The sequence below is a fragment of the Neolamprologus brichardi genome, chromosome 3, assembly GCF_056152115.1.
Source record: "Neolamprologus brichardi isolate AB-2024 chromosome 3, ASM5615211v1, whole genome shotgun sequence".
NCBI classification, from domain to species: Eukaryota; Metazoa; Chordata; class Actinopteri; order Cichliformes; family Cichlidae; genus Neolamprologus; species Neolamprologus brichardi.
Genome location: NC_142106.1, coordinates 58,935,365 through 58,951,749, shown reverse-complemented (window position 1 = coordinate 58,951,749; position 16,385 = coordinate 58,935,365). Strand labels below are relative to the sequence as shown.

At 41.0% G+C, this 16,385-nt stretch overlaps 1 protein-coding gene across 10 annotated transcripts in view; it reads left to right on the top strand.

The window, feature by feature from the left end:
• Nucleotides 1–16,385, top strand: part of LOC148105978 (protein NLRC3-like) — a 663,817-nt gene that overhangs the window by 466,591 nt on the left and 180,841 nt on the right. Inside the window, exons 5-7 of one of the 10 annotated variants that reach the window (XM_087837940.1) lie at nucleotides 155–334; nucleotides 2,664–2,837; nucleotides 7,023–7,215. The exons of 7 other annotated variants lie outside the window; for them this stretch is intronic. In XM_087837940.1, the coding sequence (XP_087694066.1) occupies nucleotides 155–334; nucleotides 2,664–2,837; nucleotides 7,023–7,215 (547 nt within the window). Of the gene's footprint in view, nucleotides 1–154; nucleotides 335–2,663; nucleotides 2,838–7,022; nucleotides 7,216–16,385 lie in introns of those variants that run through there. 2 more of the 10 variants (XM_087837913.1, XM_087837910.1) reach the window with 2 other exon arrangements.

Genomic DNA, 16,385 nt, shown 5'->3' with positions numbered 1-16,385 from the left:
TTTGAAGCTGCTTCCTGTTGGCTTCAGCTGTTTGGAGTTTCCATTTTCTAAACTTCTACATTCTGAACCTTCTTCAGCTCTGAACAGATGATGAAACACTGAATGATTTCAAGCACTTTGTCTAATAAACTTACATCTTTCATTCTTTATACAGATTGTGGGACTGTGGTTTGTCAGAGATCAGCTGTGATTATCTGGCAGCAGCGCTGAAGTCCAACCCCTCATATCCCAGAGTGCTGAACCTGAATGGAACCTACAACAACCTGCAGGATTCAGGAGTGAAGCATCTGTGTGTTCTTCTGGAGAATCCACGATGTCGATTTGAAACTCTGAGGTCAGTAACATGTTTTAGTTGTGCTGAGATGAATATGATGTGAAAGTTGTGCTGACAGTGTGGATCAGTAGGCCCACAGACCTCTATACAGGAAGTCTGGTTCTAATCTTTGTAGAACTTCTGATCCCTGATCCTCTGAGTCTGACTCAGTAGATAATGCAGAGTTCTGAGCTGATGTGGGTGAGCGGACTCAGGCAGCCTGACAGAGTTGATCTTCCCTGCTTGTCCTGATACAAATAAACATGAGTATCTGGTCAGTGAATGTTGATCAATGGTCATGAGAATTTGCATAATTAAGATTAAGGAACTGACCTCCCAGCCCATTGTTCCTTCAGTGGGCTGGTTTCAGTCATTATGCAAATGTCCTGTTTATAAGATTGTAAACCTGCAGTCAGCTGAGACTGAAGAAGTCACTTGGATGAGTGACGAAATATTTCTCCCACAAAACGCTACGTCTAGATGAACAGAATCAGCTTTTGGAGAAACATGAGTATCCTTGCAGGTCAGATCTTATCAGTCAAACCTGTTAGTGCAGCTCTCCTCTAGATTGTAGTGCTTGTTAAACTAGGATGATTTTAGGAGCCTGGACCACAGATCCAAGGGAAGTGATGACTTGGAAAGACTAAAACAACCTATTAGAGGTGTTTGCACTAACATAGATAACTATTCAGATTTAGATTTTTATTGTCTCATAAAGGGTTGAAAAGTGAATGTGCACAGAGAGGTTGGTGGTGAGATGGGCACTTTCAGCACTGTAGATGTGTTCCAGCTCAGTGTTCATGGAAATAATCCGGAGAGCAGGATTCCTTAATGAATGTCACATCTTCTTAAAGTTATAATCCACAGGGAAAACTGTGAAACTGACGATCTGATATTTACTCAACCAGGCAGGTGGTTGATCTCCAGCCCCACCTTATTATCAGTTTATCTCTCTCTTTTTCACATCTGAATAATCTTCACTTCACATTTCAGTCAGTTCAGATTTCATTATCACATTCACTTTAGCATAATCCATTTTAATCCAAACACCTTTGTCTTTAAACTCTGTTTGACAGTCACAGTATATCCAGTACAATCCTCTTTTTCACTGAGTCACACACATTCAGAGATCAGAGTGTCCTGTGTGTGCTCTCATTCACTCACACTCACTCTCATATGGCTGAAGTCTGTTTGTACACAGGGTAATCTGTGACTCTCCACCATTTGACCCTAGAAATAAAAAAGCTTCTTGGATGAGAGGTGAAAGGTGAAAGGTCTTCAAGAAACTTAAAGATGTCCAGATGCCTTTTTTTCTAAGCTCTTTAGATGACTGTGAACCTTCACAGACACCTCATCAGTGGGACTCCCAGAGCTACCAGCCCTTTGCTACAATCACAAAGCTCTTCATTGAAATCAGTGATATCAAAGATGGAATTAAATGAGTCCAAGTCTTCTGCTGATTCAGCATCACATTCATCTTTAGTCCTTGCTCTGCATCCCCACCATGGACTTCATTCCTTTCCAAGCCAGCCTTGAGTGTCCTTTATTCAACGTATTCTCTGCTTTACTTTTACACCTGATTTTAGCTGCTTTATCTCTCTTCCGACAAGTATCTGTGCCTCGATCTTTTTCTTCTCTCCCTCATAACAAGACAGCTTCTTCTGCCTGAGAACATGTTTGAGTGATTTATTAATCCAGGGCTGATTTTTGGGGAAAATAGTTCCTGTTTTCAAAGTAATCCCCATTTTTCCCAGAAAGAAATGTAAGTAGACATAAATGATCCTAGTTAGAACATGAGCCTTTAAAAAGGCTCTTCTGAGGCTGCTGCCAGTGGTCAAAGCCTCCAAAAAAGCTCTGTAAGTAAATATGTGATCATAGCTTTAGTTTTTAAATGTTTATTCTAGTTAACACAGATCAGGTGGAACAACTCAAATAAAATATCAGAACTATTAAGTGATCATCAGTACAGATATTGTTCAATACTGAATACAATGGAGCACAAATTGTCCACATTTCTGAAATATTTCTGGGTGTAACTGTTACCAAAGTGCAATTTAGACCTGGCCTGTGGTTGTTATCTAAGTGACAATCATCAATTCTACTAAAACAAATACAAAATAAAGAAATTTGACAGATTTTGTTGATATCAAAAGCACACTGAACAATTCAGTGTTGTTTTACTGCCGTTCTCTCTTCACTTCTTCTCCTCTGATTCTCTCCACATGTTGCTCTGCATAAGTGCTCAGTTTCAAAACAAAAGCAAGATTAAATATTGCTAAATATAATAGTATCTCGTTACACTTCAACATAAGTGTTTTATTTTTGTAATTGTTTATCTGTTATTTTTCAGACTGAGTCACTGTGACCTGTCAGAGAGAAGCTGTGAAGCTCTGGCCTCAGGTCTCAGCTCTCAGACCTCTAATCTGAGACAGCTGGACCTGAGTAACATTAACCTGAAGGATTCAGGCGTGAAGCTTCTGTCTGAAGGACTGAAAAGTCCACACTGTACACTGGAAACTCTCAGGTGAGATCAAGCATTTTTATTTCATCAACTGACAGAATTAGCAAATTAATAATAAGGTAGTCCTCTAATAAGAGGAGAAGTGGAGGTGTTTTGAAGGGCAACATACTCTTATGTTAACAAGACAGGAAGTAGTTCCTGGGAACTGCTTCCTTTGTTATTGTCTAAGTAGAAATATGATGGTGAAACAGTGATGAGTTTGCAGAGGTGAATCCACAGCACACAACACAACAATGCTGTTGCGTGCTGAAAGCAGACTTCTCACATATTCTGAGACTGCAGGTTTCATCACTGTCCAACCAAAATTCACTGAATGTCCAAAACTACGCTTCATGTTTAAGAAAACAGATGATCAGGGGGATTTGTGTTTACATCTTTTTTGTGTAATCTGTTCACCCCTGTTTTAGCTGTTTGGTGGTTGTTGAGATGGTTTTGTGAACTTTTAGCTGAGATTCTGAAATTTCTGTAGATACCAGACATGTCTAATTACTTTGTATAGCATGAATGGCCATAACGAGGTTTTTAACAGTAAGAAAAGTTGTAAAACTTAAGAAAATATAGTTAAAAGTCCAAAACCTTCTACGTCTGGTCGCTTGTGGAAAGGAGCAGATCAAACGAGTAAAGAATTACGTTATAATTATAAATGGCTTCAACAGCAAATTCAGGTCTGTGAGACTCATTCAGACACTGAGCCATGGCTCTGTGCTATATGCACATATTTCTGCATCTCTGCCATTCAGACACACTTTATATATAGTTTATTTTATGTAGTATTCAATACTGAACTGTACATTTAGTCTTTTCAAAGGCAGCAAGTTTTATTCAGTGTTTTCATTAAAGCCTTATTTTTATCCATTTACTGCTATTAGGAAGAACACACGTGAGGATTAAGACCTGGACGAGTTTGAAACCTTTTGTCCTCCACAATGGAAAATGGGTGGAAATAAAAATGGGTCTCACTTTAGCCAGCTCCTAATTTTATCAGTTCTCTCAGCGTCTCCTATACATCTCCTATATAAATTTTGCATTCAGCTTTGTGGTCTCCAATATCACTGAAATGCAGCCAGATGCTGCTCATTTTGCCTTTTCACTCTTTCCTGACACGCTTGCATTTCAATACAGCTCCCATTTCTCTGTGTACCTGCTCTCTACCACTACCCTTGCTGTCTATTGGACATGTCTTCTTTCACATAATGGTATGATCCCAGTCTGTCTCTTAAAGTGTTGTCTTAAAGTGACATATGAAATTATCTCAAGGGCTGAATTTGGCCCACGGGCCATATGTTTGACACCCCTGGTTTACACAGTTTGGTATTCAATGTACAAGTGAGTTAGCTCTCAGCTAACTAGCAAACAAGCTAACTGCTGGGACTGCGTCTTTCTAACAAGAGCGTCAGACACTCAGACTGGTTTTCTTTGTGGATAAGAACCTGGATACACAGACTCACCTGTGACACAGTGACACACAGTGTGGGCTACACACACATTAGAAAGTGGATCAGTCACACTTGTGCAATCATTTGTTGTGTTGGGAAACCATGAACACTTTGAATCACCATTAATGGCTTTCTTACAGCAATATTCAATCATGAATTCAAAAGTAGTGTATTGTGTACTTATTTTAATAGTACTGCAGTATGAGAAGTGCAACATTCAGTGTGCAGAAAAAAATCAGGTGCTTTCTAACAGCAGTGTTCCCTTTAACACAGCAGCAGTTCAAATATTTCTGTCAGTCTGAGCTGAAACATGAATCTAATCAAATATCAAATCAAAGTTCTTTGCCTCTGCCAGGACGTTAACATTTGATCAAGTTTTTTACAAAGTTCCCCTCAGCGTCCAGAGCCACCAACATACCTTTGATCAACAGCAAGTGAACATTTATAAATGTGTGTTTTCAGAACAGGAAGCAGCAGAACTATTGTTCTGTTATCAGGGAGCAGCACAAACGCTCATCAGCTCATTTACTGTGCAGGGACTTTGAGCGTGTGAAGTGTGTGTTTGTGCTGGATTTCCTGTGCAGAATCTCAGTCAGAAACAAGACAAAGAAAAACTCTTTCAATAGTCCAGGTTGAGTTGGCAACATGAACTGCATTTATCTTCCTCTGACTTGACATTTTCTTCCTCCTCTGCACCGAGCCAGCTGCTAAGACTCAAAAGCTCATTGACATTTTCTGATGATAAAGAAATTCTCTTCTTCTGTACAATATGAGCAGCAACAGAGAACAAGCTTTCACAGGTACAGATGTTGCAGCTGTGGCCAAGTACATGTGCTGCATGTTTGGAGCAGCACTCTAATGGACAGGCCTCTGTACTGATGGTGGGCTCTGCTCTGTATCCACCACACTGTTCTCAGCTGAGTCTTCCTCCTGTTCACAATCACACTCTGATGAAGCACCAATAGGGCCAACTTTTTCTCTGGTGGCTCGGATGTTGTTGCTTCCACAGGTTTCCCTCCAACAACCCTCTGTTCCTTCAGTAAGTTCAGTAAGATCTGGGTAAACACTTGAGCTCCTTGAATCTGGCTCCAGTGCAGCAGCAGTTTTCACATATACAATGTTGGCATTTTGCTTGCGTGTCTCCAGGTCTGTTCTGAATGTAGACTTGAATTTGACCACGTAGGCGGGGTCATCATCTGAGCTCTCCATCACCTGAGAGAGATGACAAAACACAGAAACACAGAGCATGAAACCAACATTTCTCCTCCCAGAAGTTCAGTCACAGACCTGCAACAGAAACAAGAATCAAAGATTCAAATGACGCAGAGCATTCATTTACTTATATCCACAAACATGTCCTCTACATATTCATGCTGTATTTACACACACATACAAAGGCTGTTTGTCTCTCACACACAGACAGGACACTGAGAAATACATCATGTTAAATATACCTGCAGGGTTCCAGCTGTGCACTTTGTCCCTGTTAGCTGTGATTGCCATGGCAACCTTGGTGTTGTGCGCGATGCAGGGACGTGTTCAAAGGCAGACGTCTGGCAGCACCATCATATTTGATGCACTATCTGTACTGAGTGTGCTGACTTTATTTCAAATGTCCCACTGCTGTGCAACATGAATCACATGTTCTGCACGTTTCTGTAACTCCCAGGTAACCATGGTTACCCAGCTACGTCCAGTAGTCTCCAGAGAGACCAACAGCAGGTTCATGTTGTAACACTGTGGCTTTCGTAGTCTCTCCTTTTTCTACAGCTCATGTGTTCTTCTTGTAATGGTGCGTCTTGATGGAGGCTCATACATGCCGTCATTTGTTGATCTTAAGAACGTTCCTCAGACCGACTTCTTCAACAACACGAATTGGCCTGAAGTTTGTAGCTACTCACTTCACTGTGGCGTTTGTTAGCTTGTCTTTCTTTGGTTTATCTAGACTCCTCCCACAAGCTGATCCAACGTAGTCTGCCCAAGCCTCCCACCTCTGTTTGTTTGGGTGGTTTGTTTGCTGCCATCAACAGCGTGTAATGCATTTAAGTGATACTTCAGACATGAAGTACTCCAACGATAAAAAACTCAACTTTGCTTAAAAATAACTTTAGTTGTATCAACACTGCCCTCTGGAATAATTAGACTTTGGTGACAAACTGATGTGATCTCCATGTTTCCTTTGTTGAACTGTGGTCGAGTGTCAGAACTGAATGTACTGAGTAACATGTAGAGTTTAAATATGTGTCAGTTCCAGTTTTAGAGCTCTAAAGTGCAGATATCATGTTAGGAATATGTTAGGAATATGTTAGGAATAGACAGTAACACTGAGCACACTGAAGTCAAATCTTTGTTTATCCAGTTCATCTGTAGGCTGAGCTCAGTCCATCCATTTAGTGAAATGATGTTTAAAGGTCTCCTTGTTCTGTGAGCGTGCACAGATCCTGAAGCAGAAAGCCTGGGTTAACAGAGAAATGATCATCACTGTGATGATGCTCATCATCTCTGACTGGGATTGGAGGTTTTGTCAAAGCAGCAAACACAAAGAAAGCCTGGCTATGTTGGACTGGGTGTGGAAGCAGCTCCCAGTTTGAGTTCAGGAGAGAGACACCCTCTCTACTTTGAAGATCAGCTTCAAACTCTCCTTTTTGATAAAGCTTATAGTTCGACCTGGATCAGGTGACCCTGAACCATCCCTTAGTTATGCTGCCATAGAGATGGATAACAGACGGATTGTTGTTTTGTGTGTCTGCAGTCTGTCAGGCTGTCTGATCACAGAGGAAGGCTGTACTTCTCTGGCCTCCGCTCTGAGCTCCAACCCCTCCCATCTGAGAAAGCTGGACCTGAGCTACAATCATCCAGGTTACTCAGAAATGAAGCTGCTGTCGGCTGGACTGAAGGATCCAGGCTGGAGACTGGACACTCTCAGGTATGGAGAGAATGTCTGATAGAGGAGGAAGAACATTTCCTGTGTCTTTCACTCACTTCCTGTTTGTTTGCTACAGATGAGACATGAAGAATCACACATGCAGGAATATTTTCAGGGACAGACACACTAGTCTAGCTGGATAGTACGTGGATATTTATGTAGGGGGTTTCCAAGGAGTCTGTTTGCAGGAACATTAATGATAAGTGATAAGTCATGTTGAGAGTTTCATTAAAAGTAGACCTACAGTTAGGTCCAAAAATATTTGGACAGAGACAACATTTTGTAACTTTAGATACACTTTATTAGGTCACAGGTGTACTATACCTGAGATAGTGGCCACTGTGTACCTAATAAAGTGTCAGCCATGTGTATGTTTCCCATGCGGTATGTCCACAGTCACAGTGACAGTCAGTGACACTGACAGAAGGATGAAACAAGGCTGTGAATCATTTCAGTCTGTGTGTGTGACAAAGAGCCAGACAGGAGCAGCTAACATTTGGAAATGGAAGCTTACTGGAAACTCTACATTCACTGCTGAATTCACAATAGATTTGTTCTCAAGTGCACATTTAGCAGCTAATGCTAATACTGTTTTCCCTTTGCTTTCTACAACTTGAGCAGCTATTGCTAAGTAGGCCACTTTGCTCTGCTAAGGATTTGTGTGACCATGATGGAAACTCTGATAAGCTAATGCTGCTAAGCTAATGCTGTTTATGGGCCCTGTTACAATCAATATTTCATTCTCATTCTGTTGTTTGAGAACAATATTAACGTTTCACATCATTATAACACAAGAGAAAAGGGTATTAGCGTTAGCCACTAATGCTTATTCACCTCAAATTACCTTTGGCTGCTAATGGAAGCCTACTTAGCATAAACCCTTCACATCGTTATAATGCAAGGGAAAAGAGTCACTTATGGCAGCCTATTTAGCATTAACGTCACATCATTATAACACAAGAGAAAAGGGTATTAGCGTTAGGTACTAGTGCTTATTCACCTCAAATTACCTTTGGCTGCTAATGGAAGCCTACTTAGCATTAACTGCTCACTAATATAATGCTAATTCACATCAAATTAGCATTAGCTGCTCAAGTTGTTATAAGGAAAGAGAAAATGGTATTAGCATTAGCTGCTAATAATTATTCACACGTAATTAGAGTTAGCCCCTAATGGCAGCCTACTTAGCATTAACTCCTGACATTGTTATAATGCAGGGGAAAAGAGTTACCATTATCGGATATTGCTAATTCACATCAAATTAGCATTAGTTAATAACGGTAGAATTCTATCATTAGCTGCTGTCATTCTTACAAAGCAAACAGTATGAGCATTAGCTGTTAATCCTTTTTCATCTAAGATTAGAATTAGCCACTAATGGCGTATTGTTAAAAAGCAAGAAAAAACATTGTTAGCATAAGCGGATAATGCTAATTCACCTCAAATTAGTATTAGCTAATAACGGCACCTGCTTAGCATTAGCTGGTCACATTGTTATAAGGTAAGAAAATATGGTATTAGCATTAGCTGCCAATTTCTATTTAACTAAAATTAGCATTAGCCACTAATGGTAGCCTATTTAGCATAAACTTCTTAATGCTAAATGAAGTTAATTAATGCTAAATAGGCTTAACTGAAATGAAAGTAATTTTAGCATTTTAGCATTAGCTACTGATATTGTTAAAAGGTAAGATAAAACATTGCTAGCAGCAGCGGATAATGCTAAAACATATAATAATTAGCATTACCTAATAATGGCAGCCTTCTTAACATTAGCTGCTTATATTGTCATAATGCAAGGGAAAAGAGGTGGCAAAAACATTGTTAGCATTAGTGGATAATACTAATTCACCTAAATTAGTATTAGGTAATGATGGCTACGTACCTAGCATTAGCTGATGATATTGATTTAAAGCAAGAAAATATCGTATTAGCATTAGCTTTTAATGCTTTTTCATCTAAAATTAGAATTAACCACTAATGGCATCCTATTTAGCATTAACTCTTCACATCGCAGGGGAAAAGTTAAAATTGAATAAAAAAAAGTGTTCACATTAGCTACTCGTATTGTTAAAAAGTAAGAAAAAACATTGTTAGCATAAGGGGATAATGCTAATTCACCTCAGATTAGTATTAGCTAATAACGGCAACTCACTAAGTATTAGCTGGTCAAATTGTTATAAAGCAAGAAAATATGGTATTAGCATTAGCTGCCAATTCCTATTCACCTAAAATTAGCATTAGCCACTAATGGCAGTCTACTTAATATTAACTACTCACTAATATAATGCTAATTCACATCAAATTGGCATTAGCTGCTAGCATCAGCCTACCTAGCACTAGCTGCAAACATTGTTAAAAGGGAAGGGAAAAGTGTTAGCATTAGCGGAGGATGCTAATTCACGTCAAATTAGAAAATATGGTATTAGTATTAGCTGCTAATGGTTATTCACTTAAAATTAGAATTGGCCATTAATGGCGTCCTATTTAGCATTAACTCTTCACATCGCAGGGGAAAAGTTCAAATTGAATGAAAAATAGTGTTTACATTAGCTACTCATAGTTAAGCGGATAATGCTAATTCACCTCAAATTAGTATTAGCTTATAACGCCAACCTACTTAGCATTAGCTGGTCACATTGTTATAAAGCAAGAAAATATGGTATTAGCATTAGCTGCCACTTCCTATTCACCTAAAATTAGTATTACCTGCTAATGGCAGTCTACTTAACATTAACTTCTCACTAATGTAATGCTAATTCACATCAAATTATTTTAGCTTTAGCATTAGCTGCTAGCATCAGCCTACCTAGCACTATCTGCTCACATTGTTAAAAGGGAAGAAAAAACGATATTAGCATTAGCTGGTAATAATTATTCACCCCGAATTAGAATTAGCCGCTAATGGCAGCATACTTAGCATTAACTCCTCACATCGTTATAATGCAAATGAGGCTAACTTGCATTAAATTAGACTGCTGTTATTAGCTAATGCTAATTAGAAGTAGCTGCTCACATTGTTATAAAGCAAAGGAAAACGATATGAGCATTGGGTTCTAATGCGTATTTGCATTAAATTAGACGTAGGTGCTAATGGCGGCCTACTTAGCATTAGCAGCTCAGATGTTGTAGGAAAAAGAGTGTTAGCATTAGCCGTTCACATTGTTATAAAGTTAAGGGAAATAGTGTTAGCATTAGCTACTCACATTGTTAAAAAGTAAGTGTTAGCATTAGTGCATAATGCTAATTCACATCAAATTAGCATTAGTTAATAACGGCAGCCTATTTAGCATTAGCAGATAATGTCGACCTTGGCCCACTGGAAAAGTTAAGAACTAAAGATTTAGGATTGTTTCTCGATAGCTCTTTCTCATTTGAGAAACAAATGAATTATGTTATTAAAACCAGCTGTAAGGTTTATACTGTTGATTGTCATTTATGCTTAGAAATATTTACTTATATATGCCTAGTTTAATAATCGATTGCATGATGATAGAGGTTTGATCCTGAGTAGTCTGTAAAGACTGTGTGTGCCTTCCAGAGTGCTCTGGCATGCACACACCACTTGGGGCCATGAGAGAGGTCGTACCCTCTCTTACTGATTTATGGTGTGGGACACCAAACTCAATTTAGCTGGGGGCCGCTGCAGGCAGAGTCTGGGTGAGGCTGGGCCGCATTCGGTTTTCCACAAGAAAGGCATGGTTAAAAAATTCCAATGTTCTCAAATCTCTTTATTTTTATTTTTTAACACAAAATATGAAAACAAATTAAGAAATTAATTAACAAATTAAGAATTAATAAGAAAATAAATCAATCTAATACATAAATAAAATAATAATAAGATATTTTTAGTCAGTGAACTTATGTGTTTTTTCAGTCTTCTATATCTGCTGTATTTAGATTGAAATGTCTGTATTAACAGTTCTATAACCTTCTTCTGAACATGAATGGAACACTGTAGAAAATGAACTGTTCTTCTGAACATGGCTTCTCTTCTCTACTCCTTGCTGCTAGAGACCTGGCAGCGTTTCCTCTCGCATAGCCGAGCCAGATTTGGCCTGAGGGAGGAAGCAGTTGCGACCCTCAGTATGTCTTGAAGATGATCATCCGTAAGTCTGGACCTGTACTTGGACTTATTGAAGTTCAAAGTGGAGAAGAGCTTTTCGCACAAGTATGTGCTACCAAAAAGGCACATGGTCCGCTTGAACATTCGGGAAAGCCGAGGGAAACTAGGGCTCAATTCTCTCAAAAATTGTCCAAGCTTGTCTGCTTTTCCACTCACCTCCCTGAACTTTGCTTTGAGTTCAGAGTTGCACTGCAGCTCAATGAGCTCCATTTGAAGCACAGAAGGGGCATCTTGCACATCAAAGGAGAAGGGGTCCGCAAAAATTTGAAAGGTGGCTCTGTGTGTCTTGAAGTCAGCAAATCTGTGATCAAATTCCTCCTGTAGCCTCAAACATACTTGTCAGCACTGAATGGTGTGCCTGCATCCACGAGTGCCTTGCATGCTGGGAAATGGCAAAGGTTTGTCTGAGAGAGCTGAACTTTCCAGAGCGCAAGTTTTGTGGAGAATGCTCTCACGTTGTCATAGGCAGCACTGACAAGTTGCCCCTGGCCTTGTAACGTCTTGTTCAGTACATTAAGCTCATGTGTTATATCAACAAGAAAAGCTAAGTCCATGAGCCATTTGGGATCAGTTAGCACAGGAACACTAACTCCATCCTTCTCCATGAAGGCTTCACTTCTGCTCTCAACTCAAAAAGTCTCTTTAATACATTTCCCCTGCTGAGCCAACGTACCTCAGTGAAGTCGAGCACATCCCCATATTCTGACTCCATTTCCTCTAAAAAAGCACAGAACCTTCGGTGCTTTAAGCCCCTGGATCTGATTTGGTTGATGCATTTCACAACAATAGACATCACATTGTCAAACTTCAGGCATTTGCTGCAAAGGACCTGCTGATGGATAATGCAGTGCAGAGCAATGGCCTCCTCCACGCCTTCCTCTTCCAGTTTTTTTTGAACAAGTGCCACCAGTCCATTTTTCCTCCCTGTCATTGATGGCGCTCCATCTGTTGTTATTCCAACAAACCTCTTCCATGGCAAACCAACATTCTCAATGGCATCACACAGCTTGTAAATATCTGCTGAGCGGTGGTCTGGCCATGCATTGGAATTACTGTGAGCAGCTCCTCCATCACTTCAAAACTGTCATCAACACCACGGACATACATTGGGAGCTGGGCAGTGTCGGTGATGTCTGTGGTCTCATCAAGAGCGACTGAGTATACACTGAAACATTTGGCTTTCTCACACAGTTGGTCATAAATATCACTTGACAGGTCAGAAATGTGATCTGCTGCGGTGTTGGCAGAAAGGCTGATGTTGCTAAACTAACCTTTCTTTCCCGGACAGACTATATTTGCAGCCTGCAATATGCACTTTTAGACAAATTCACCTTCTGTGAATGGCTTCCCTGCTTTAGCAATCATCTCACTAACCACGTGGCTTCGACTGCTGCATTATTCTCTTTGGTTGCTTTCTTGAAGAAATCTTGCTGCCTCAGTAGATCTGTTTTAAGACTGGCAACCCGGTTCGCTCTCTCATCTCCCTGGTATTTTGCATCTACCTCAGCATGTCTAGTTGTGTAATGACGTTTCAAATTGTATTCCTTGTACACCGCAACTTTCTCTGTGCAAATAAGACAGGTCGGGGTGCCCCTGTGCTCAACAAAGAAATATTGCATTTCCCACTTTTCCTGAAATTGTCGGTGCTCATCACCAACCTTTCTCTTCACCGCAGGCTTTGAAAAATACATGTTTGGGGCTATGTAACATTTATAATTCTACTTGGTGTCACTGTCGCATTGAAGTTTCAATCAAGCATTTAGTCGACGGATGGGGAAAGTCTCAACGCGTAGAGAACGTCATTTCTGCTTCTTTTTCTTGCAACCGTAGCACGGCGATCGGCAGATAAAAAGCCGGTAGCAGTCTCCTTTGTTTTTACGCTGGATGTTCATGTCTTTCATGATGACACATGCAGATGGTGCAAAGTACAGGGATAGCGAGCGTAAAAAAGGCGACTGCTCACGGCGCCGGGCTGTTGTTACGGGAGAAAGAAGCGGAAATGACACCGTGACATATAACAAATAACATCACCTTTTTCTGATGTTATTTGTTTTGACTGCTTTTACATTATATTGAAATATAGGTAATGTTCATGTATGCTGCAATGCAAACGGAGTGATGCAAATAAAAAACATCGAGCCGAGTGATTTCCTATTTTATCTCTACTCTGTGCAGCACTTTGGCTCAACCTGTTTTTAAATGTGCTGATAAATAAATGTAGATTTCTTTGAATAAAACAGTGGAGCCGAGCTTTGAGCTCAGTGTGTAACAGTGTGTGTATGAGAGCCATGTAATGTCCATGTGTGCATGCTGACTGTGCTGCTCTGACCCCCCTCCTCCTTTCAGGGTGGAGCCTGCTGGAGTCCGATGGTTGAGACCAGGTCTGAGGAAGTGTAAGTGTGTTTTTAATGGGATTCATGAAAACAAAGCAGCACACATTCAACCATCTTCATCATGTCAGGAGTCATCATCAAAGTGTCAATCAATGAACAGATGATGGATCAATAACTGCAGCTGGATTGTGTTTGTTCTCTCCATCAGATTCCTGTCAACTCACAATCGACACAAACACAGTGAACACAAAGCTCCAACTGTCTGACAACAACAGGAAGGTGACACGTGTGGAGGAGGTTCAGTCATATCCTGATCATCCAGACAGATTTGATGTTCGTCAGCTGCTGTGTAGAAATGGTCTGACTGGTCGCTGTTACTGGGAGGTCGAGTGGAGAGGAAGAGTTTGTATATCAGTGAGTGACAGAAGCATCAGAAGGAAAGGAGACAGAGATGACTGTGTGTTTGGACACAATGATCAGTCCTGGAGTCTGTACTGCTCTAATGATGGTCCTCAGTCTGTCTGGCACAATAACAGTCGAACACCCATCTCCTCCTCCTCCTCCTCCTCCTCTGTCTCTAACAGAGCAGCAGTGTATGTGGACTGTCCTGCTGGCACTCTGTCCTTCTACAGAGTCTCCTCTGACACTCTGATCCACCTCCACACCTTCAACACCACATTCACTCAAACTCTTTATCCTGGGTTTGGAGTCTGGTATCCTGGTTCCTCAGTGTTCCTCAGTGTTTCTGAAAACGTCCAGATGAACAGAATCAACCTTTTGGGATCAGCCAGCAATGCAGCATCATTGTTGTTCAGGTTCAGAGGTTTGCAGGAATGAACTGATGACCAGAAACAGCTGCAAAGTCCAATAAAATACCAGCTGGAGTTCAGCTGCATTTGAAGAAGTCAAAGAAAAGTAAGGATGGCAAAGGGCGATGTTTTCTTCCAAAGAACTGAAAACATGGTCGACGCCTCATTAGAAGAATAATCTGGACATTTGTGAGGAACTCTAACCAAGAAAGCAACACAAGAAAGCAACGTCAAACAGATCCAACAGACAGTTTCATGACTGGAAGTGTTGAGTGTAAAAATGCTACATTGCATTATTGCATCCTCTCACCACAGGAGGTGCTGTTGGCACCACTGATTGCTGATCAGCTGTTCTCTGATGATCTGATTGATACTGTGAATAACGGGACTCACTGAACTCTGTGACACAGTGAAGATTACAGAGTTTAACTTCAACGTCTGACTGACGTCACACAGACAGAAGGATGAACCAGTGAGGCACAGAACACAGTTACTGGAGATACTGGATCAGCTCCATGTGAACCTCTGATGGAGAAGCTGCTGAGCCAGAGAAACATCAGGACATGACAGGCAGCTGCACTTATCTAACAACATGTAGCAGAGCTGATCTATGTTAGAGGATCTATCACAGCAGCTGAAGCCAAAGTCCAACACTGGATAGCAGCTGAGCCTGTGCTGAGTGTAGTGTTACAGGAAAAGGGCAGAAACACTGACACTGGTAGCTCACAGTGATGCTGACTGGGGCACAGAGCTGAATGATGCAGCATCAGGACACTGTTTCAGTCTGACTGACAGAGAAACCTGTAGCTGTATCTACATGTGAGGCAGAGGCTACACAAGCAGCTTTCTATGTTTCACAGTGACTGAGATCTTCAGTGGGGGTGGACATGCTCCTGTACAGACCTCTGAGGAGAACCAAGGTGCAGTCAAAGAGTCCAGTCTGTCCTCACAGATGTGAACATGTGGTTTCATCAGGTCTGCTGTCAGCTAGCAGGCTCACATCAGAATCCCTGTTCCTGAAAAACACAGTCTGTGTGACATCATCAGTCAGCTGATCGTCCCAGATCTGAATGGTTTCTGTCTCTACTGAGGAAGTCAGAGAATATCACTGAGGTGTGGATCAGGTCTGAGTGAGCTGTGGAGGGACAGCTTTAAACAGTCCACAGGTCTCACGTCCTGCTCAGTCTGGTAGCAGATACCTCGTATTGTTCCAGATGTGCTGACATCACCAGCAGCAGAAGCACAGCTGTGTGATACGATGAATCTCAGTTATTGATCCAACACACAGTAAATACAAAGATCAGGATTTCTGAGAGTAATCATTATGAGTCTGAACACATGATCACTGAATGTTAGTCTCCACAATAATAAGCTAACACAACCAAACACAGCTTTCAGCTCTTATTTTGAAACTGGCTTATTTAGAGAGCTGTGATGTGAGCGTGCCTGGCTCTGAGGCACTTGGGTCAGCCTCTGTTGTTTAGAAGTGTTACAGACTGTGAATGACACAGACCTGTCAGTTTTCATGTTTGTCTGTAACACAGCTCAGGGGCTCCATGCTGAACGCATCCATCCAGTGTTATTGATCCAGTACTAATACCAGCATTGGGATCAATACTACAATACACAATCACATGTGTCCACGTGATGCAGTTTGAAGAGCAATAAGATGTCTCTGTATGAGGAGGCGGGGTCACAGGAGGTTCACAGAAACTCTGCAGCAGCATCATCAGCTCACATGGAAACTTTGATGATTCACTTCTGTGGTGTTTTTACACAAACACGTCACAAAATTAGCTCCACCTGTTTTGTGTGTGAGCTTTGAGTTTCTTGTCTTCATTCTGGATTCTTGTGTTGCTGTTTTTACACACAGCAGATATTTCCTGGTTGCTTCCTTGATGATGTGGGGATTAGGGAAACT